General features: G+C 33.9%; 3 protein-coding genes across 6 annotated transcripts; 1 reads left to right on the top strand and 2 right to left on the bottom strand.

The window, feature by feature from the left end:
* Positions 1–534: 534 nt before the first annotated feature.
* LOC125191139 (uncharacterized) lies at positions 535–4,109 on the bottom strand. 3 transcript variants are annotated; one of them, XM_048088620.2, is made up of 7 exons: positions 3,864–4,109; positions 3,007–3,112; positions 2,045–2,230; positions 1,498–1,956; positions 1,315–1,398; positions 1,159–1,237; positions 535–844 (listed from the first exon to the last, which is right to left on the bottom strand). In XM_048088620.2, the coding sequence occupies exons 1-6, from the start codon at positions 3,909–3,911 to the stop codon at positions 1,176–1,178; spliced, it is 945 nt and encodes a 314-aa protein (XP_047944577.1). In that variant the 5' UTR covers positions 3,912–4,109; the 3' UTR covers positions 535–844; positions 1,159–1,175. The 3 variants fall into 3 exon arrangements, with proteins under 3 accessions (XP_047944577.1, XP_047944578.1, XP_047944575.1); XM_048088621.2 differs by having other exon boundaries at positions 535–825; positions 1,504–1,956; XM_048088618.2 differs by having other exon boundaries at positions 535–825; positions 3,864–4,108.
* A 6,292-nt stretch (positions 4,110–10,401) lies between these two features.
* Positions 10,402–12,893, bottom strand: LOC125186619 (two-component response regulator ORR9-like). 2 transcript variants are annotated; one of them, XM_048083023.2, is made up of 5 exons: positions 12,248–12,893; positions 12,059–12,144; positions 11,890–11,967; positions 11,049–11,119; positions 10,402–10,971 (listed from the first exon to the last, which is right to left on the bottom strand). In XM_048083023.2, exons 1-5 carry the CDS (start codon positions 12,351–12,353, stop codon positions 10,623–10,625), a joined length of 690 nt encoding a protein of 229 aa, XP_047938980.1. In that variant the 5' UTR covers positions 12,354–12,893; the 3' UTR covers positions 10,402–10,622. The 2 variants fall into 2 exon arrangements, with proteins under 2 accessions (XP_047938980.1, XP_047938979.1); XM_048083022.2 differs by having other exon boundaries at positions 12,059–12,153; positions 12,248–12,892.
* Positions 12,894–21,225: 8,332 nt separating this feature from the next.
* On the top strand, positions 21,226–22,724 carry LOC125186006 (transcription factor ORG2-like). The gene is made up of 3 exons (XM_048082305.2): positions 21,226–21,507; positions 22,050–22,385; positions 22,531–22,724. The coding sequence occupies exons 1-3, from the start codon at positions 21,259–21,261 to the stop codon at positions 22,591–22,593; spliced, it is 648 nt and encodes a 215-aa protein (XP_047938262.1). The 5' UTR covers positions 21,226–21,258; the 3' UTR covers positions 22,594–22,724.
* The last annotated feature ends 243 nt before the right edge of the window (positions 22,725–22,967 follow it).

The following is a 22,967-nucleotide window of genomic DNA, read 5'->3' as shown; positions in this document are numbered from 1 at the left end:
CATCAAAAACAAAGTTGCACACAACTTCTGCCCAAAAACTCTTTGCCATACTAGATGACAATAGCATTCATCTTAATCTCTCAAGTATTGTCTTGTTTGCTCTTTCAACTACTCCATTCTGTTGGAAATTATGAGTGACGGTTTATGCCCTTTTAACCCCTTTTTCTTAAAAAAATATCATATTCACATGAAAGAAATTCAAGCTCATTATCTATTCTAAATGTGGTAATGCAACCATGTATTGGTTGGTACTACTCAATTTTGTGTCCTTTTTTTGCCAATTAGCATTTTCAGTCCCCCTATTAAACCCATATCTAGAATGTTATCCGCTTCATAAAATATACTTCCTACATCCATTAGTGTTGAAGCATTTCTTTTAGGCACGGAGATTTAGATTTACATAGTTAAAAAGTCAAGTGAAGTGATATTGATAATAAAGTAGAAGATAGCAAAATAAGAAAGAGAAAAAAAAAATAAAAAAATAGCGCATTGTACTTAAAATAAAATAAAAAAAGAAAATAAATGACCCAATTTAATGTAACATCCAAAAAGAAATATGGTCAACACTAATGAAAGGTTCTAAAAAGAGAACATATTTTGTTTACATTTTTTGGGCATTTTCTATTTATGAAGCAATAACGATAACAAAATTAGCCATAATACGATACAAACAAGATTGGGGAATCCAACTTTTAAACATCTACTGTTATCAGTCAAGAAGGCCAATATTTAGAAATGAAAGATTTATATAAACATATACGTCCTCCATTATGCAATCATAACTCTCTCTCTGCAATGTTGGCCTTGGGCTCTTTGCTTCGCGTCCTGCATGAGTAAGATGTGCCTGATCAAGTAAATAAATATATACATAAAAACACAAGTCTTCGCTTGTAAATCCTACAATAACTAATAAGTTATCTGAGTGAGCATCGACAAAATGTGCCTACGTTCTAATTCCGGGAAAAACTATTTACATATGTAAAACTCTATCAACCACAAAATGGCGAAATATGAAAGATTAGACCGACTCAGCAAAAGTTCCAAATAGAGGTGGAAATGAGCTCTCGACAGCATCCTCCTAGCATACTAACTGTGGCCAATGTAATTGAAGTTATAGAATATGAAGGTACGATAATCCTAAAATTAAAGGAGGAATACCTTATGTAAGAATTTCCTCAATTAGTGCCAAAACCTTTGTAAGTAGAGTCCTCTGACATAGTCTCTGTCCTCGTATAGTCTACTCACGAAATAAATGTTAATATGAATATTTAGATCAAACCTTCTAAAGTAGACATGTAAATTTCATTACATTACCTTGGTCTTGTGCCCTGATATAAGGATCCAAGGAGATCCTGTTAGTTCCCACGTATGGGGATCTAGAATAGTTCTCTAATACATCTGCAGAGATAATGTATAAACATCATAACAGGTTAAATAAATCTCTCAGCTGTGTGCGTGCGTGCGTGTGTGTGTGTGTTTGAAAGAGAGAGGACCAACCCGTACTATTATAAGAATTGGCTGTCAAGCCTGTTGAATTAATGTTTTGAGTAATTTTTTCCACACCGAATGAGTTCATCTCCGTCTCCATCATGGACTCGTTGAACGATTGTGAGCAGGATTCTCCGCCATTGAATGGAGTGATTGATGTTTCTCTAATTGCATTTTGTGATTCTGCATAGTTAGTTTCAGAAATAAACATTGATGCAGAATTTCCTGCATGGACACCTTCAGTTTTGATTTTCCTCTCGTTGAATCCTTGCATTGCTGCTCCTGCGTTTGAGTTCTGAACCATCGGCAGTGGGGGATGAAAATCCATCCTTCCATCATGCCTCGGCATATTCGCTGCAACTTGCATAAGTTGTTGAAGTGAGTAAGATCCGTCTGTATGGTGCATGTTTTCCGACGTTATAGATGGCATATGAGGTTGTGGGTCTCTGTAAGCTGAGTTGTTGTGTGCTTCAAAAAAATTAACAAAAAGTATTACATAGGAAACCTCATCTTCTCTATGATCAACTGCTTCAGACATAGTTTAAAGCAAGCTCACTTGAATGCTGAGTCTGCGATCCATTGGATTGAGGAGTCAATGAAGATCCGTTATGAGTTATCTGCTGCATTACCTCAACCTGTTTCTCAAGCAATTGATTGAATTGTAGTATTTGATCTTTCACAGTCAGCTTCATATCATATGCCCTAAAAAATTCCTGATTTTCTGCTTCAAGTTTTTGCCACACTGCAAAATTGCCCAGTTTTTGTTCTATTATTCTGAATGTAAAGCAGTTATGAAGAACTTGATAAAGAAATCAAGCCTGCATTCTCCATGCTCAGTAATATGATGCATTTTATGATGATAGTACTATTCAGAAATGCTAATTTTCTACTTTTTGAGAAAAATAACAAAACACCAACCACCCAGCACATAAAAGACTTACTAAAAGCCCATCGAGTCTAGTCCACTGCTATATTTTTACTGAACAAAACAGTATCATGACCAAATATATCATATAGCAGTATCTTAGAATAAACTAAGGCACTTGAGAAGAGATATGCTTCCAGTTTATTCATTAGGACAAGGTTGGCAGCCTAAGGCACGGAATTGCAGTTCACTCCAAAAGAAGAGACACGGAGTTAGTAATTACACTGTCAAATGCAAGAGTCAAGAGGAGGGGAATGAATGGCCTATGGAGAGAAGATCTTTAGTGGTCCAAAACAAAGAGGACAGAGAAGTGGCACTATAATTTGTTCAATCCTTACAGTTGGAGACATGTTCTTTCACTTTTCTTATAAAACCAGGTCTAACATATCTAGTATTGACATCCACGTTGAACAAAGGTTAAGAGAAATTATTGATTGCAAATAAATTGAATTAGAATGCATGTACTCCAACAAAGTCACATACATTCGCAGTTATGGATATCACATAAATAAGAGAGCGTTTCAGTAGTATGGAGAATCTAAATAGTGATAATCACCATGCTTGCAGGAGGAAATAAGAAAAAAAAGATTTACCAAGTTCAGTAAAACCAGGCTCGATTTTTGCCTGGTGGTACAGTGTATGCACAACTTCCCTGTGGCTCATATAAAGCTTAAGGCATCTTTCGATAAGATTTTGAACCTGATACCAGGAGCAGCACAAGGTTTAGTAATATTATCAGAAAAAAAAATATACATGCAAAAAAGTACGAACCATATAACTGGGTATACAACAACTGAAAGTAGCCACCCACAGTGTATGCACAACAGTCGAGTTGGCTCAAAATGCTAAGATCAACGTAACAAGATATGTGTCACCCTTCTCATCCATCCATATGAAATAGGATTTCAGTATGTTAGTAAATTCACCAGTCATCTGCTTCATATACTATGATCTAACCCAAATAAAAGTAGCCACCCACAGTGTAGAAGACTATTGACAGGTCACCATCTCCTATATTCTCTCTAACCAATTAATGCATTGCTCCCAGTTTGTGGTACTCATACAATCTTTCTCATAATTACGTATCGCTAATTTCCTATGAAAATAAAAGCTTAAATACGCTTCATTAACAATAAGAGCTAAGTGGGGTACATTTGCTGCGATTTAAATCACTTTCAAACACATTTATTCGGTCTTTGCGTCAAAATGTAGATAAGGTACCAATTGAAACATATCTCTATAAACCTAAAGCAAATCCACGTGATTCATGGAGGTGCCCCGGGGGATAGAAACTCTACTAAAAGCTCATGTTCTTATAAGTTAATATTGAAAGGTATCGTTAGTCTCGATACATTTGCCTTGTCGTATGCTTTGTTGCTTCTAAAGAGAAAAATATTGGAGCCGAAACTAAAATTAAAGCATTTGAAACGAATAAAGCCAGAAAACTTACCACATGTATATCATGTAGGGAGACTTTTCTAACTTCTCCATTAGCCATTTTTCAATCACCCCAATTAGAACACTATATATTTACGTGGTCAAGTTTACCACGCCACGGGTGAATCTCAAAAAATCAATGGCGGATGATTCTCGCAATCTAGCCTGAAACGTTACACAAATCAACAAATTACGTTATCGCGGCTACTGCACACAAATAGGGTAAAAGAGTAAAGCATGTTGAGCAATATGTAGTTTCTCCTTTCAACGACATCAGCCATTAAACTTTAATGCTAATGCAGCAAAAATCATTTCCATAAACTCTCTTCTTCTTTTTTTCTCCTCTGAACCTCACTGCATTTTTCAACAAACACATAACATTCCCCCAAAAAGATGAAATGCTTTCATACATGCATACCTAATCACCAGTATTGGCCAGCAAACAAGGCATAAAAAATTAAAATTAGAAATTAGAGAAAAAATTGAGTCCACCTCCACCAACACATCTATCATAAACAAAAAATTCACAAAAACAACTTCAAATAACACAGAATTCAAATATAAACATACACACGATCACAACAGATCGCGCCATAATAAACGAAAAAGGTGCACATGCAATTGCGCATCACCGCTAAACGAAGCAAAACAAGATAGAATCCTCGAACAAAGTCACGAATACCTCGAGAATTAATTAAAACATACATAATTTCACCTGAAAATCCGTTTGCGTTGCCTTTTTATGTTGCAGAAATTTAAGAGCGAGAGAAGAGAATGGAGTACTATTTTTTACTGATATGTCGTTGGGAAGTCGAAAAACTGGGACCCACTACCTGGGCGCACGGTTTGACTTCGTGTCAAAATCCCAAAAATATTAAAAAAATTATATGTGTCCCAAAATATTCCCTAAGTTGGGAAGTCGAAAAACTGGACCCATTACGTGGAGAGCTTAAGGTTTAAGAAATGTAAAAAAATTTTTGAATTGAATTAGTTAGTAGAACGTGAATTCTATTTATATATAAAATTAATTTTATAATAAAATAGGAGTGAAATAAGTTGATGGAATGTAGAGCTATCTTATCATTTATGATAAAAATAAAATAGAACTCATATTACTAAGACCAATGGAATAATAATGATTGATCATTGAAGTAGCAAATTTGGGTATATTTTTTTATAACTTCAAAGTGAAAACATACTGTTTATATGAAAAATACGCTAGGTTTTCGTATTAGTATTACTTCCTATAATGATTGTCACACTTTCTTTTTAATGTATATTATATATTTTTTAGAAAAAATACTCTAGAAAAAATACTCTCTCAAATTAATATAAGTATAATATTTTTTTCGCTACATAACACGTAAAACAACATCTCGCTGCCAATCAGTGATGACTAAAAATTTAGTAAAGATATACACTAATTATTTAATTCACATTTATTGATTTTAACTAAAATTTCATTCGTAATTACAGTTTAATTAAGTCAGATACAGTCTCCTATAAATATAACAAAGAATATTAATACAAAATCTACGTCATTCACTTGTAGATCATCACATATTAATGCACTTATTTTCTAATTTATTTTCTTAAGCAAAAGATATGATTCCTTCTTGCTCAATTAATTTAAAGGCAATTGCTTACTCAAAACTAGGGTGTTAAACTGTTAATGTAGCTCGAAAGTGTAGATTTATTCGATTAGTCTACAAAATTAAAAGGAAATCAGTGGTAAAATTTCTCTAATCTGATAAAGTTCGGTTCGATTAGCTTGCCATTTAAATAGAATTGACTTGAAACCCGATTAGCTTACCTAATAAGTATTCGTAGATGCAACTATTATCTATTTTTCCACTTTTAGTAATTTTAATAAAATTAATAACTATACAAAAATTAATTGTCCAAAATATATAATATATAAACACACGCTAGTGTTTATTATGGATAATTGTTATTTACATCATAATTTTTGTTTAAGATGTAGTAATTTTTTTAATTTATTTGAATCAAAATTACAATTTAATTCAGTTAGATATAGTCTCATCTCATATAAATATACCAAAAACCATTAATACAAAATCTACAACATTTCACTTCCAGATCTTCCTTATTTTCTAAATTATTTTATTTAGTAGTTGATATTCTCATCGTCACTTAATAATAGACTAATTTTAATATTTTGGGTCGTCCCTTAAAATTAGACAGTTCTAAATAAGGAAAAAAATTCTCACTAAAAAATTGAGTCTCATTTTCTACTAACACTATTTCAATATTTTTTTACTTTCAATATCTCTTATTTTACTAATAACGCACTAAAATTCACGTCATTACAAAATTTGTCTATTTTTAAGGGAACGGAAGGAGTATTTAGTTAATGCCATTGAATTCAGTTTGTGTAATTAAGTTGAATGCGCCAAGTTATAATGTGACACAAATTCTTCCCCTCTAATTAATTTAACGAAAATGGCTTAGAACATTTATAAACAAACACGAATTTGGGGCCGAATCGTCACTCTTTCGATGCAGTTGATTAGGATGCATTGCAGCCAGAAGGGTCCAAGCTAGCGAGCCCTGTGACTTTAGACGGTATGAGATTTGGCAAGGATTGCAGTGAGGCTCGGCTTGCCTTGCGAGGTGCCAAGTCGGACATCAAGCTAATTTAATAAATAGTACTCACTTTGTTAAACTTCATTTTTTAATATGTATGTTAGACTAAAGGTCATTTTTGGTCCTTAACGTATGAAGATTTTTTTATTTTGGTCCAAAACATTATCTTTTGAATTATTTGGTCCCTCACAAATAAAAACGGGTCACATTTAGTCCGAATTGGACGGAAATGGTTAAATCTAACAGTCAACGAATATAATTGAATTTTGACCGGATTAATATTCAATTAACTACGGCAGTGTGCCACCCCTTTCTGGTTCGCCCGCAACGGCATTGCCCTCGAATCCCTGAGATTCCAAAACACAATCTCCGGCACACATTCTCCATATCCCTTTTCTTTATACTTCCTCACTATCGCCTCATAATCCGTCTCCCATGGATTCACCGACGCCTCATTGAATTCCATATCACTGAACACAAACAACCTTTTTATCATCTCCTCCGCCTTCATCTTCCCTTTCACCGGCACTTCAAGTATCACATCAAACACCTTCTGGAAATCAGTGTTATACCCCCATTCCATACTTTTAACACTCAATTTTCGATTTCAAACTCTCCCCTTCCAATTTTTGAAGCTGTGGATTTTCGTTGAAATTGATGAGCTTTCCCTTCCATGGCTCCTCGCTCAATTCCGATACCAAAATCCCTAGCGCCACCGATACCTTCATCGGAGTCCCATACATACTCTGTGAAACATCATTGATTGCAAGGCAATTCCTCGATTTCCCAATCTTCGCCATGTCATCCAACATTGCTCTGCCACTTCGTCGCCGTGTTCATCATCCAACGATTCGATTATCTGGTGAGGAAGCAATGCTCCGGCAGCAATTGTGGCTTTGCCGGATCTCACTCTCCCGGGATACTCACGAAACCTCTCCTCATCGCGAATGAAGAATAGTTCCATGTAGTTTTTCATCACCACGGAAGCGACTCTGTTGTAACTTGTAAGGCAGAGATCCCCAATCTTTGGCCGATGTAAACCTCCGGCAGCTGCAACGCCTTCCGCAGCGGCACAAGCACCTCCTTCCTCAGCCGATCCCTCACTCCATATCCAATCTCAACCGATCCGCGAAGAGATCGGAAATGCAATCGTGCAGAAACCTGAAATCGGGGTCGTGATTGACCGCTCTCCTCGCTATTGCCGAATATTAATTGATTTGTAAAAATAAAAAAATAGTTAATTGAATATTAATCCGGTCAAAATTCAATTAATATTCGTTGACCATTCAATTTAACCATTTCCGTCCAATTCGGACTAAATGTGACCCGTTTTTATTTGTAAGAGACCAAATAATTCAAAAGATAATGTTTTGGACTAAAATTAAAAAATCTCCATATGTTAAGGACCAAAAAGGGCCTTTAGTCTTTATGTTAATAATTTTTTATTGCAAAAATAATCTTTATCAAGATATTTTAGAAATTTAAATTATAGTACTATATGTTTCGGTTTTAATTAATACTCCTATAATTTTAAGAATTTTAATTTGTGATTTAGAATATTTAATTAATATGAGTATTATTTTGGATTATTTATTTTAAGTTTACATATAATAAAAATATAAAAATAAAGCTTTAAAAAAACTTGTTTTTCACTCTATTTGTCTATTAAAATTAGATTTTGTTTATTTAAAATATGTCTCTTTCACAATGAGGTGGGGCTAATTTTCATTAACAGTAATTCAACATTTTTTCAAAACTATCTTAATTTCTATCTTATTTGATCAAGTTTGTATTAAAATCTGAATATAATTATTTTTTCTGAATAATTATGATATAAATTGGAAGAATATGAAAAAATGAAATAATAAAATAAGTTGTACTAGTATTTAGTATACGTATGGGTAGATATAAGGGAAACTGGGAAAGTATGTGTATGAGAATGATGACGTGACAAAAATGATTTGAATTGGGCTATAAAAAAAGTTATATGAATCGTTGATTTCTATACTCAAAGCGAATATTAATGATGGATAGATAATCACATCTCCGGTCAAACTATATTGCACTAAAATATGGAGTACTATTGAAACCAATTAACGGTCGTCACAACAAATTTTAGTCCTAACCGAAAAACAATTTTGTGACGGGCCCGACTTTGGATAATAATAAATAATAATATTCCTAGACATGGGTCCAATAATTATAACTTTTGGGTGGAAGAAAAAACTAAAATATTATCTTATCCCACTAGCCTAAAATATTTAAACACAAATATATTTCGTGTGAAGAAATCATAAAGTTCATAAGAGTACCAATTAGTAAAATGTGGGCGGTCATGATGAATATAATTAAATTTATTTTACGATTTTTTAAATTCAAACCATAATTTTTAATTGTGTTTGATGCAGCCTGCTCCTTCCGTCATGTAATAAAAATCACATTTGGTGTGTATTAGAAATAAGTCACTCATTCCTTCAAAGGCCTTATAAAGGGAGGATTATCCACACTTATATAGATTAGATTGGATCTTCACCAAGTCGGCGTGGGACAAAATTTAAGAGACTTTAACAAGCCTCCTAACGTGTAGGCCGGAAAGGACATCGGTCTTCCATCACGTGGGTAGGCAATGCAAGAGATAAGAGAACCATCATCGATGTGGGCTGGAAACGACATCGGTCTTCCACTTGTGAGGCAGATAAGAGATAAAGAGAAAACCATAATCGACTTGGGTCCGCTCTGATACCATATTAGATATAGGTTCTCATCCTTTAAAAGTCCTTATAAGGGGGAGAGTTATCCACACGTATATAGATTAGATTGGATCTTCACTAAGTCGATGTGGGATAGAATTTTAGAGAATTTAACAGTGTGAGCACGAGTTTTAGGAAATGTAAAGAACAGTGGGTTGGTAAAGTTACTGGAATATGAAGTCTACTTTTTTTATATTGGTTTTATAATAGAATATGAGTGGAGTGAGTTAGTGAAATGTGAGACCTACCTACTATTTATGGTAAAAGTGAAATTTGACTCTTATTGTGGGACAGACCGTAATAACAAAATGTGACTTTTATTGTGGGACAGTAGGAGTAATATTTTTTCTGTTCCTTTATAATTGAAGCACTTCTTTTTGGAATGAAGTTTAAGAAATTGATGTTCAGTGTGTTAAGTGAGTAAATAATAAAGTAGATAAATAAGAGGAAAAAAAATTAAAGAGAATAAAGTATAAAAATGAATAAAATAGAGTAAATAAAATAAAAGAGAGAATTAAATAAAATATAAAGTGAGTTAATTATTCCATAAATAGAATAGTTCCTATTTACAAATGCTAATGCATTAACCATGTAATTTGATTTAACCTAGGACTAGTATATTATACTCTTACTTCACAAAATATCACAATAGTTTCACCCTAAACAATTTCGCAATGGAGTTTTAAAGGAAATCTTCATTGTTCAATTCAAATAAACCTTGCGGTTTAGTAACTACATGCATGGAATTTAAAGGAAATCCATTATCATAAAAGAACAAATAAATGGTTCATTTTGATTTGCATATAAATACATATTAATAGTACACTAAAACAAAAAATTAAAAAAGTCTGAAAAGTCTTGCAATTGTCTCGTACTTCGGAGTCTCGTTTTTTTATTTTAGTATGTTCGTGAATAAAAGTCCCGATACATTTTTACTATAAATGATAATAGGATCACACATTCCACTAACTCATTTTATTTAAAATTAATAATATAAGTGAAACTAATATTCTACTATGTTTTTTCCACTATCTTTTGTTAATTTCTTAAAATCAGTGCAGTCAAGAAATAAGATTCTTAATGACAGACAGAAGAAAGAAGTATAAATAATTGGCTGCCAGTTGGCTGCTTCATCCACTCACAAGCAAATTCATGTTCATTAACAATACCAACAAAAAGTGAAGTGATTAAACATAATCAAATCAAATCCCAATACACTAACAAACCATTAACAAATGATACAGTACACATACAAACACACACACATAAATATACTTGTCATCCTTAAATTAGATTACAAAATTGGGCGTAAATTTTTTCTACTTTGTCACATATGTGTCACGCATAACGGTACAAGAAGTGCAAGTATATATTCCCACAAAAAAACAATTATCAGTATGACAAAAGAAAAAAATTTAGTTGGACATAACAGTGAGGCCATTATTGTATCTGGGCCTTGTTCTGTCTGGTGAAACCCCTTCATCCATAGACTTCCTTTTACTGTTATTGTTGTTGGATGATGCTGTTTGCTGCTGTTGTGATGGAGATTCTGATTGTAATTGGTCTTGTGTTTCTTCTACTTGTTTATTACTAGTACTATTATTATTCTCTTCACTTTCTTGATTTTCTTCATCATTATCATCCTGGTTTTCAGGCTTTTGACTTTCCTTGGTCTTGGTTTTCATTATGTGGGGCTTAAGCTTGTTTACATCTGCTAATCTCACTGGCTTTAGAAAAAACTCATCTGCCCCTTCCTCTAGGCATCTGTCAGATGAATATGATTGTTAACACCAATTTAGTGGAGATTCAAGATTTTGGAAATTCATGAAAATAGAGGATACCTATTGATCCTTGAGGGGACATTCTCAGAGGACATTATTACTACTGGTATATCTCTTAGAACTGCTGATTCCTGTAAAAATTATTAGGTTAATTAGCGATGACAAATAATAGTAGTAATAAAGATTTAGGCCGAGATGTGATAAATGCTAACTAATTTTCAATTCAAAACTATGAGCTTCAATAAAATATATTAATATTATCAACACATGACAAATTTTATCAATATAATATATAAATTTAAATATCAATACAGATATTGATATATTAATATCTTTGTATTGATAATTTTTACATATCAAATTTAGATTCTGAATAGAAATTAGTTAGCATTTTAACTCAGACTGATTTAGGCTTATACATATACTCCATGAAAACTATAGTAAAGAAATTAGCATCTGAAATTAGTAATTACCGATTTAGGCTTATACATATACTCCATGAAAACTATAATAAAGAAATTAGTAAATATCCCATCAACATCTTACAATAGATATTAGGTGGGGGGAGAGATTTTGCAAAGATCTCAATTGAATGGCAAGAAAGGGACTTTGTGTACAAACTTGTCAGGACACATCAAATCAAATGTAACCTCAGATCTAACAAAATCTTGCCAAGGCATATTTTTCTTCAAGTGGGATCAACCTCTTAATTTTTTTTCATTTTAATTTTGTTCTTTTAGAAATGTCCCTTTTCATATATGTTCATCCTTTTTTGAGAAAAGAGGTTATTATTCTGCAAAGGTAAAAGTGTCCAAGAATTTAACCAAAACAGACCATGGGAATTGCAAGAAATTCACATATGACTACACGGAAAAGAGAACTTGTGAAAAAAACACAATACCTTAATTTTCTTGAGCAAATCATAGCCTGTCATTCCAGGCATACAATAGTCTGTAATAATAAGATTTACTTCCACCTCCTGTAATAAAGCCACAAAAAATAGATACAATCTGTAATAAGAATCTTGCTCAATCATTAGAGAAAGGGGGTGAAGTTTAACTTTTAATTACCTGATTAGTTTTGGGAGAGAAAAAAGCTTCATTAGAGTTTTCATCATTCCAACCAAGAAATTCCAGAGCTTTGCTACCAGAATCAACTGTAGTAACTGCCACACACAAATAAGCAACCAAAGTAATGGAGTATAAAAAAGCAATCTTTTTTCAAGAAACAAAATCAACCCATTGAAAAAAATTCAGTACCTTGGTAAGAAGTCTTCTTCAGCAGCATCTCAATAAGCTTCCTATCAATCAAGCTGTCATCAACAGCTAAAACATGAAACTGAGCTTCTACTGTAGCCAATCCCATTGCTCCAAATTTGTGACAAGCCCCAGAAAGTGATGAGAGATTCAAGAGAAGAAGAAGAAGAAGAAAGTAATGAATGATGGAAGGGAAAAAGTTTGGTTCTTTTTTATTCTTCACTTTGTTTCAAGCAAAAGTAGAAGGAAGAAAATAGAGATCAGAGATATGTAATGTAATGTAATGAAATTTAAGTCCCACCAAAATCCCACAACTCACAAAGCAAGATCTCCAAAGATTTGCCTAAAAAATTTCCAACTTGGAATTTGAATTACAAGGCAAGCAAGTAATACTCCTACTAGTATTAGGTATTCAAGACTGGAAGTGTCTAGCAACTAAGAATAAAGAAATATGTGAGCATATGCATTCAAATCATGGATTGATTCTTGAACAAGAGAAATTTGATTAGAAAAATGGAGTTTTTAATGGCATTCAAAGGTTAAAGGAGTATGGGGTCCCACCAAAATCTTCACAAGAGATACATGTGATGTCAGCTTATTTATGTTCCTGTTGAGCATAGAGAGGGCAATTTCTTCTGATTGCCTTTTTGATTTGCATCCCATGGCCATCCATTATGTATCCCATGCCCATTCATGTAATGCTCCATCCCTCAACTTTTCCATTCTTTTTTTTTTATTTTGATAAAATTTATTTTAGTTTTCCAATTTCCTACTATCATCTCTGTTTTTTAATAAAATTTTTAGAAATAACACGAATTTTAGTACAAAATTAATAAAATAAGAAATGAAAAGAGAATATAAATTTTGGAAACTTTAAAAACGGCACGAATTTGAACTAAAATTAAAAAAAAAATCACATATGGAAGTTCTATTTGTCTTCCCTTTTTATCTTTGGGAATAGATCCACATAGCATGGAGTGCTGGGCTCTACAGCACATTTAAAAAAAAAAACTTAATCAATATTTTAACATTTTATTTTATAAATAAAATATCCAGCTGTGAGAGCACAACACTCTCGCTGTGGTGGGAGCACGTTAGGGGATCCATCTCCTTTATCTTTACTATCTAATAAATATAACTCTCGTACGTGATTGTTTGGTCAATTGATAATCATTGGGAGGAAAATAATAATAAGAAAAAAGAGTAAGAAAAGATAAAAATCCCTTATTTTTCGTATATCTCTCTCATATTATGAAATATCAGCAAATTTAATTTAAAATCTCGAATGATTTGCAAATTGAGACCTATATTCTGAAATCTCCCCACTTCGTTAACCTTTAGAAAGCTAAGTTAATACTCCCTTCGTCCCACAAAAGATTTCACACTTTCCTTTTTAGTTTATCCCACAAAAAATATCATATTTTTATTTTTGGAAAAAGTTATCTCTCACATGAATATAAAAATTATATTTTCTCTCTCCGTTTAACACACAAAATAAAACCTCCTAAAATCCCGTGCCATCTCATAAGTATGACATCTTTTGTGGGATGGAGGGGGTACTTTTCAATAATTCACATTTTAACATTTTCAATTTGTTGTTAAATAGTCTTTTTTCTTCATATGTCAACATTAAAAGTGTAAGCCCAATGTACGACCATTACATTGTGCGGCAAGAGGCCCATCTCAATAGAAAATTTTGGCATAATATTCACTCCACGTAGTTGTCTGATTGTCTCTTCTAATTCTCGTGTCCTCTCTAGCCAAGTAGCCATAGTCACAACAAGGTCGGTTGAAATCAAGGTTTTTGGGAACTCAGTTGATTGGGGTCGAATATATCTAAGTTGTGTAATAAGTGTATCCAAAAGTATGTGTATCAAGACAAGCATATATGCACGGGTTCCTAATTTTTGGATTTGGGTACTTTAATTAGATTAGTATGCAATGTTCTAGTTCAAATTAATAATTAATGAAACTCGCGAGCCTCATTTCATTAACCAGAAAAATTAAGATAAAATAGTATCTATATTTATGAGATGAAGGGGGTATATAGTAGAAAAAATCAATATAATACTCCATATACTAGCAATTATAGGCAATATATGAAATTTTGAGCTCATACAAATTGGTTTTGTTTCTATTTTTGCGGTTATTGGAGCTTTCTTTATATAATCTCATTATTTGAGTTTCTTGAATGTTAGTGAAGTAATTCAAACCAAAATAATTGAGTAATGGAAGAAATTTAGTGATATTCAATATTAGAAATAGAACTTATGAATGCGTGTCGAATCCATCTAGTAATGGAGTAAATATCTGGGAGATATTGCGGTTCATGTCTAATCAGAAAATGAAAGATTTGTTCGTTAATGTGTATTGGGAACTGGAATTCTTGTGAAAATCTTTGTTATACGGACATTCGTGATTCGTGAGAACATGAAAATTAATGCATAATTGGTAAAGTAAGAAATAGAGAGTGATAGATACAATAGTGTTAATGGATAGAAAGACCCACATTATTAATGTTTAATGGTGGATAGTGGTATAAGTTGTACTCCCCCGTCCCTGAAATGTTGTTCAAGTTTGATTTGGCACGGGTTTTAAGAAATGTGATGAAAAGTGAATGGTAAAAGTTAGTGGAATGTAGGTCTCATATTTATATATTATTTTATAATAGAATGTGAGTATAATGAGTTAGTTGAAAGTGGAGTTCATTTACTAAAAATAGAAAAAAGCAAAGCGGACAATATTTTATGGACTCAGGGAGTAAAATTTATACCAATGAAAGCTAATGCCTCAAGTGTCATTCTGTCGTGATCGTGACTTTAAAATTTCCAATCATGACAATTAATCACCGGTTTTTAAACGCTAAGTTGTGGTGAAAATTATAAAAATTGTGTGGAATAGTGTTTTAACTTGCCATGTGGGCAGTTATATGTCAGTATGAATATGACCAACGTTATTGTTGGTTAAAGTTGTTTGATTATGGGGAATTAATCGAGAATTAGTATTTGACATTACAATAATATACTAATCTTTTTATTGTGCGAAAGTTTTTGTTGGATTTCGAAAATAAAATGTGAATAAATGAATAATCTTTAAGCCAACCCCAAAGATATAAAGAATCAAATTCCAATTAAAAATATTGTAAGTGGCTTTGGATCACCTCAAATAAAAGACTACACATAATTACATTTTCTGAGCCCAAAGAATAGAAAAAATCCTTTTTAGTCCAATCCAATTATTTTCCCTTTCATCTCGCACTCCAGCCTTTACCCTGTAGAAATTATTCACAAATTAATTTGCAATCATGGGAATTAATCACCAGTTTTTAAACACAATTAAACCAGTCAATAATCCCTATTTGCTGACTCCATTAATTGGGATTTAAACACAACTAATAGCAATTAAATCTCCGAATTAATCCAGATTTCTTCTATTGAAAAAGTAATTGAACTCAGTTCAATATTGTAATTTTTGGGCCAGCAAGGTAAGGACCTAGGCCTGCAATATTAAACTAAAAAGGTATTGGGCTGGAAATACAAAAAAGTGGGAAAATTAATTAGTGGTTGGGCTTCCTTATTAAAATCCAAGCATAGTAATTACCGGCGAGAAAAATTAAATTGAGAAATTAACCACTTAATGTGATTTCGCATTTAATTAAATTTTGAGATTTATTTAATTCAGCGAATTCTTCTATGAAAAATTCAAGGGGTCGAATGAGAAGTTTTGAGGACGTGAGTGGCCGGCCGGTATCGTACGCTACGAATTAGGCTACCACGAATAATCGAAATTGTTCGTTTTTTATTCATTTTTTCAATATGCATTTGCGAGTGAAATGGGCACCAATTTCAAAGTTACATTTTTTTTTGTTTTTATAATCATTAAATATATATTTTAATTTTATTTAAGTTTGCTTCTTGTTGTATTTTTTTAATATATTGTAATAAAATGAAGATTTACATATTATATCATTTTGATATTTTAATTTAATTTATTGGATAACATATTAAATGTAGAAGTGCAAAAAATAGTGATGTTGTGCAAATAAGATACGTTATAAGATAAGGGAGATAAGTTATTGGACAAGGGAGATAAGTTATTGGATAAGTTATTGGATAAAATACGTGACAAAGAAAATAGAGATAGGCTGTGACATAAGGTCAACCATATGGTTTTAGAGCCATGGGCGGAGCCAACTTTTGGAGGGGTGGTGCAAAAGGCCCCCTCATTCACATCCTCCTCCTATATTTTTATACTCCATCCGTCCAATAAAAATCAATTTATTTTCGACTATGACCTATCATTACAATTCATTAAATATTATTAATAATGTGTCTCATTATCCACTAATATTATTGAACTACCCTTTTCCTTATCTCTTTGACTTTACTAATTGTGCGTTAATTCTCATATTATTTCAATTGCCCACATTTTTATAGGACGGACGATGAAGTAGAAATTTCTAAATCCAACTCAAGTTATTCACTAAATACTCCCTTATTAAAATTTTTAAAATTATACTATATAAATCTGCCCCTACTGAAATGATTTTAAATTTACACTATTTATAGATTTGCTCCTTCTGAAATGATTTTCCGGCTACGCACCAAATTAGAGCTACCCCAAAAATAACGTTGAAAGAGAATTAATATAAAACAAACATATACTTCCTCCGTCTCATGTTACTTGAGACGTTTCTTTTTTGCACGAGATTTAAGAAAGTTGTGTTTAGTGAGTTAAATAAAGTAAAAGAGAGGAGATATGATAAATTAAAAGAAAGAATAAAGTAAGTGTGATTAGGTATTTTACTTTTAGCCAAAATAGAAATGACTCAAGTAACTTGGGACAACTCAAAATGGAATAAGGCTCAAATAACTTAGGAGGAAGGGAGTATAAGCCTTTTCTTTAACAATGGATTTTCAAAGCCAAAACCAGGTAAAGCTATATCAGTTAGAATTAATTGAAAATATAGATCAACTTGACAAGTAGGCTAACATAAATATTGTTTAATAGGTCACTCGTAATAAAAAAATCTATTTTGAGTTAAGTTCAACTTTTGAATAAGACCACTTGGATGCTATTAGTATTAAGTGTGTAAGTAGTTGTGTATAAACTCCTATAATACTTAATATACATCAATTTATTCTTTTCTTATATTTAAAAAAAAATATTAATTATCAATGTAGAATATCACCCAAATATTTGAAATAATAATATTTCCACCTCAAGGTTCTTCGAGGATCTCGAGTCGGTTTCCTCTGTGGAATACTTGATTGTCCAAAAATACAATGTTTAATGAAACGATTAACAAGTCCACTTTAGCATTCTGAGGTGCCAAGTCATATCAACATTGCCACCTACTCGATTTTGTAGCAATCTCTCCAAAGTTCATGATAACATTTGTCTAACTTCAAAATTCATGAAAAAAATATTTTAATTTTTATCGTAACGTTCGGGCTTATCACTCGAAGGGGGGATTATATATTCACGTCATATTGATTCTGGATTCTACAATATTTATGGATAACTCTTAACAAACAAAAAAATCGAAACAAATAATCGTATTTGGCTGCGTGGAAACCTCAAACATTATGGAAGAAAGCGTGTTTCCACGTGCATTCGGCATCGAATGAACTAAAGAGATTGTGTCGTGTTAGATAAACTCGTGCCAAGAAAAACAAATAATTATTTGGCACGTGCCAGTACGTGTTTCCCTATCAATTGGTGCAATCCAATAATATACTACTACTAATTACATCAAATTGGATGCAAAATTCCTTCTAGTTTATGCAAATTATGTGTAAAACCTCTATACAGAATGGATCTTTCTTTTTCTTTCATAAGTAAATGAATATTTTCTTTTATTTTTCTCTAGGTAGTATTTAAGTAATGATCTTTTAGAGTAGTAGTATAATAGGGTTTTAAATATCATACTATTAAGGGCAAATTACCCAATTATGATCGCCCCCCAACTACAAAATTAGTTGAAAAAATTATAAAATTTGGATATGTTCTGAATTATCCTATAACTATATTTTTTGTTGAAATTGAGTACTTCCTCCGTTCCATAGTAATGGAGGTGTTTCTTTTCGGCACAAAAGTTAAGAAAAATTGTGTTAGGTGAGTTAATTAAAGAGAAAGTAAAGTAGAAAATGAAAAAAGTAGAGATCTGGAGAGAAAATAAAGTAAGAGAGAGTAAAGTAGGTATGGAAAAATGTGTTGACTTTTACTAAAAAATAGAAATGACTCTATTACTATGAAACGTACCAAAATGGCAAAGTGACTTTATTACTATGGAACGGAGGGAGTAGTATATATCAACCAAAAAAATATATGGTGATGTCATCACCAGTGAATAAAGCAATATCGTTTGTTCATAGATACTTAAGACCATCTACAATAGCGGCTAGCCCAATGGCTAGCCGAACTACTGCGACAATCGGCTAGCCATACCGCACGCCGATTTCAAGGTGCTGGCCGATGCGCTCGCCGCCATTGCAGGCTGACGATCGGAGAGCGATCGACCAGCGCAATTTTTTTTTTATTTTTTATTATTATTATTATTATTATTATTATTATTTATTTTTGAAACACTATATATTCGCGATTTTCACGTCATTTTCATTTGCACCACTTGTTTTAACGAGTTTTCTCTCTATCTAAATTTCTGTACAAAAGCAACATCGAGAGATAGACAACAACAACCAGTCTACTCCGGCGACGAGCGGGTCTCAGGCTCCCATGGTACCCGTGGGGTCTGGATGGGGGCAGATGGGCGGACGATACAACATGTACCCTTGGCAACAGTTGAAGGGATTGATGGCGGGTGAGCAGGCTTTGCCGGGCGGGGGGCAAGCTAGCGGCGGGCAGATAATGCCGGGGTGGGGAGGTATGCCGCAGATGATACAACAAATGATGGGGATGATGCCGGTATGGCAGGGGAGGGAGGGGGGGGGGGGGGTGCAGCCCGGGATGCAGGGGTCGCCGGGGGGAACACGGTCTATCGTCCCACTCTTGACTTTTTGATGGCTTCGTCTCACACATCGACCCCGGTGGAGACACAGTTTATTGGGAATGAGACTTTCTCATTACAGGAGTTGGGGGTCGATGTCGAGGAGGCGGACACTCCCGTTCCAATGGGGGGAGCAGAGCGGGGTCTGGCTGCGCCGAAGAAGAAGAAGAAGAACAAGGGGACGAGCAAGGTGGTCAGCGAGTCGTCGCAGCCGGCTGTTGACAACACCACCGCACGGAGGAAGTGGACGGACGATGAGAACGTCGCCCTGTCCAAGGCGTGAGTGTCGGTTTGCGACGATCCCCTAGTTGCGAACAACCAGAGGATCGTCAACATGTGGGCTAAGATTAGAGCAGCCTACAAGAGGAACTGCCCGCATGGAAAGGACCTCACCGAGGAGGAGTGCCGGAAGGCTTGGGAACGCATCAGGGCCGCAGTTGGCCGATTTTCGGATTTATACGCCAACGCCCTCCGCATGCAGACTAGTGGGCAGACTAAGGAGGACTGCCGGAGGATAGCGGAGAGTCTGTTCCCCAAGCCGGGGATTTATAAGGAATTCACCTACTGGAACTGCTATCTGGTGCTGAAGGACTCCGAGAAGTTCCGGGCTGGGGTCGAAGCTGGGTGGCCGAAGAAGCAGAAGCTGAACTATTCCGGCGATTACAGCAGCAGCAACGACGGTTCCCACGACCTCCCCCCCGGATGCTGAGGAGTTTCCGTCCCCTCTATCATTTGCTCGCCGCACTCGCTTGGTTGGCCAAAAGCGGGTGCAACGGGCAGCGAGGGGATCCTCCCCCCTATCGCCCCAAGAGGTCCAGTCGGCAACCCCCCCACCCGCGCTCACCTTCTTCTCGCGTCAAAAAACGCGGGAGCAGATGTACAAGGTCTTCCAAGATTGGAAGGCCGCAATTGACCCCATGGAGAAGAGATTTCTTCACTCGATGCTCGAGAGCATGCGGGTCGATTTGGATGCAGCGAGGGCACAGTTGGGGGGCTCAAACGCCGGCTCAGATGCCACAGATGTGGAGGTCCCGGGTGGCGGCGGCAACGGCGGCGACGGTGACGAGGAGTAGAGAGAGGCGGGGCTCGTGTATGGAAGCCAAGTTTTTTTTATTATGTAATTTTTTTTTAATCAATGTACCTTTTTTTTATTTAAATGAAATTAATGAATTTTCCCGTATATGTCTCGTAAATGTTAATTCTGTAATTTGTCATAAATTTAATTCCGTAAATTGAATTATTTTTATTGCGGCTAGTCTGTGGCTAGCCTTAGGCTAGTCTATTTGCTTAAAATGGTGATGTGGCAGGTGGAATTTTAGTGCTGACGACGTGACAGAGAGAGAGAGTGGCTAGCCTGTGGCTAGCCTATCTCCATTGGAGATGCTCTAATACAAAAAGGAATACAAGTCACTTATCTTGGGACGGAGGGAGTATATTACTCCATCCGTCCGCCATTACTTGTCACTAGTTTTATTATTAGTCCCTCCGCCTATATTTGTCATATTTACTACTTTTGGTAATGTACTCCACATTCCATTTACTCATTTTTACTCACATTTTATTTAAAAACTAATGTATATAAGAGTAAGGCCTACATTCCACTCAATTTTTAAACTCATTTTCTAATTACATTTCTTTAAATTTACATCAAATCAACTTGGGCCAAGCATCGGCGGAAAAGGGAGTATTCACTATAATATAATTGCGAACATATCCTAAATTTATGAATTTTATCAACTAATTTTTTTAAATCGTACAAAAGACCAAAATTTGAAAAATAAAATTGATGGGATCTTGTCAAGTTGTGATTTTAATAATTTGAGGAGTATATGGGTCATAATTTTATAACCCAATTAAAATATGAAGCTGACATAGCACAGTTGAAATTCTAATTAGAGGTAGACAAGTACATATATATATATATATAGAGCATGCATGTCATCAACCACCAGAAACACCACATATCAAAATAGAGTAATTCAATTTCCATTAGAGCAAAAAAAAGATGTTGGCTATTTCTCCACAATTTTGTTCATATGCCATGATGGGTTATGAAGAAGAAAATTTAAGCTACTTTTGTGGAGAGAGAAGAGATACCTCAGATCTTCCAATCGATGATTTTATTATAAATGGAGATGATGGTGATAAGAAGGTGAAGAAACTCAACCATAATGCAAGCGAGCGTGATCGTCGCAAGAAAATGAACACTTTGTATGCCAATCTTCGTTCTCTTCTTCCTCCTCAAGATCACTCTGTAAGACCTCGATTTCTTCGGTTGCTATGATTACTCGTGATTTAAGAAAATGACTAATTATTTATCTCTTTTTCAGTTATCTTTTCTTAAAATTTAGTCAATGACAAAGTATTTAGGTCCGTCTTTAAAATATTACTACAACAACAAAAAGAAATCGTTAATGATATTTTTTAATACTATTAAGGACGCTAATTTGTGTTTCTAAATATACCACCAACGCTTCAAAAAGCGTTCTTATTATTGGTGTCTCGACTAAAATTTGAAGACGTAATTGAATCTAAACAAATAAAAAAATTAATTTAATTTGCATATTTTATGAACAGTTTTTTTTAGTTGTTATTTTTAAAAACTTTTCAACAAAAATGACCACGTCTCAATTTTTATGTCTTTGAAAGATAATTTTTTTTTAGTGTATCAAGATTAATTGTTTTTCATGATCCTAATAATTTTTTTTAGTGTATCAAGATTAATTGTTTTTCATGATCCTAATAACTAGCAGGAGTTATCTTGTCTAACGAGCCGAACACAAAACGTTGTTGCAGAAAAAGTTGAGCATTCCAGCCACAATTTCAAGAGTGCTGAATTACATAACTGAGCTTCAGGCAGAAGTGGAGAGACTGAAACACAAGAAGGAGAGATTCATCTCCAAAATTTCAGACAAGAATCACATAAACTTAAAGAAACCAAGCTCCAATTCAGCAGCTTCAGCAACTCCAATCAACGACGTCGAAGTCGTGATTCAGATTTGCATTCCCAAGGCAGAAAAGGGTTCATTTTCTGAAGCAATCTCCAGATTGGAAGAAGAAGGTTTTCTCATGGTCAATGCTTCATGTTTCCAATCATTTCAATCTAGGCTTTTCTATAATCTCCATTTTCAGGTAAGAATAATAAGTAATCGTTTATTTATTATTATTATTATTATTATTATAATTATTATTATTATTATTATTAGTTTAAATGATGAACTTTGGGAGTAGTTTTTTTTTTTTATTATTGATTTGGGTTCTGGTTTTTAATTAACAGGCACGAGAAGGTCAAGTGATAGATGCTGAAAAGTTGAAGGAGAAATTGTGGCCTTTGATCTAGAAGATTTTGTATGTTCGTGTCGTATTTTAAGCTTGTGTAGTGGAGGCTATATGGTGGAGATTAGTTAAAAAGAAGTGTATACTAACTTTCATGAAGTTGTGGAATCCCACTATATATTTTGAATTAGATAATTTTTCTAGGTATGCGCATAAATTGAGCACTTGACGAAATTAATAACTTAATTATAATCTAGTTAATCAAACTCTATTAATTAATTTAATATTAAAATTCATAAATATTTTTTTAAAAAATAAAAACTGATTACTATACATTAAAAAAGTTTACTTAGAATAAAAATTAAAAAGAAAATTTTTGCTTTCCACATTGTCACAAAATTACTTTATACTCCTAATATATTACTCCCTTTGTAAAAT

The sequence above is a fragment of the Salvia hispanica genome, chromosome 5 (genome assembly GCF_029641045.1).
Source record: "Salvia hispanica isolate PSC_SH4W2 chromosome 5, Shi_PSC_v1, whole genome shotgun sequence".
Taxonomy (NCBI): domain Eukaryota; kingdom Viridiplantae; phylum Streptophyta; class Magnoliopsida; order Lamiales; family Lamiaceae; genus Salvia; species Salvia hispanica.
The sequence above is the reverse complement of the archived record's forward strand: the minus strand, read 5'-3'. Positions and strand labels throughout refer to the sequence as shown.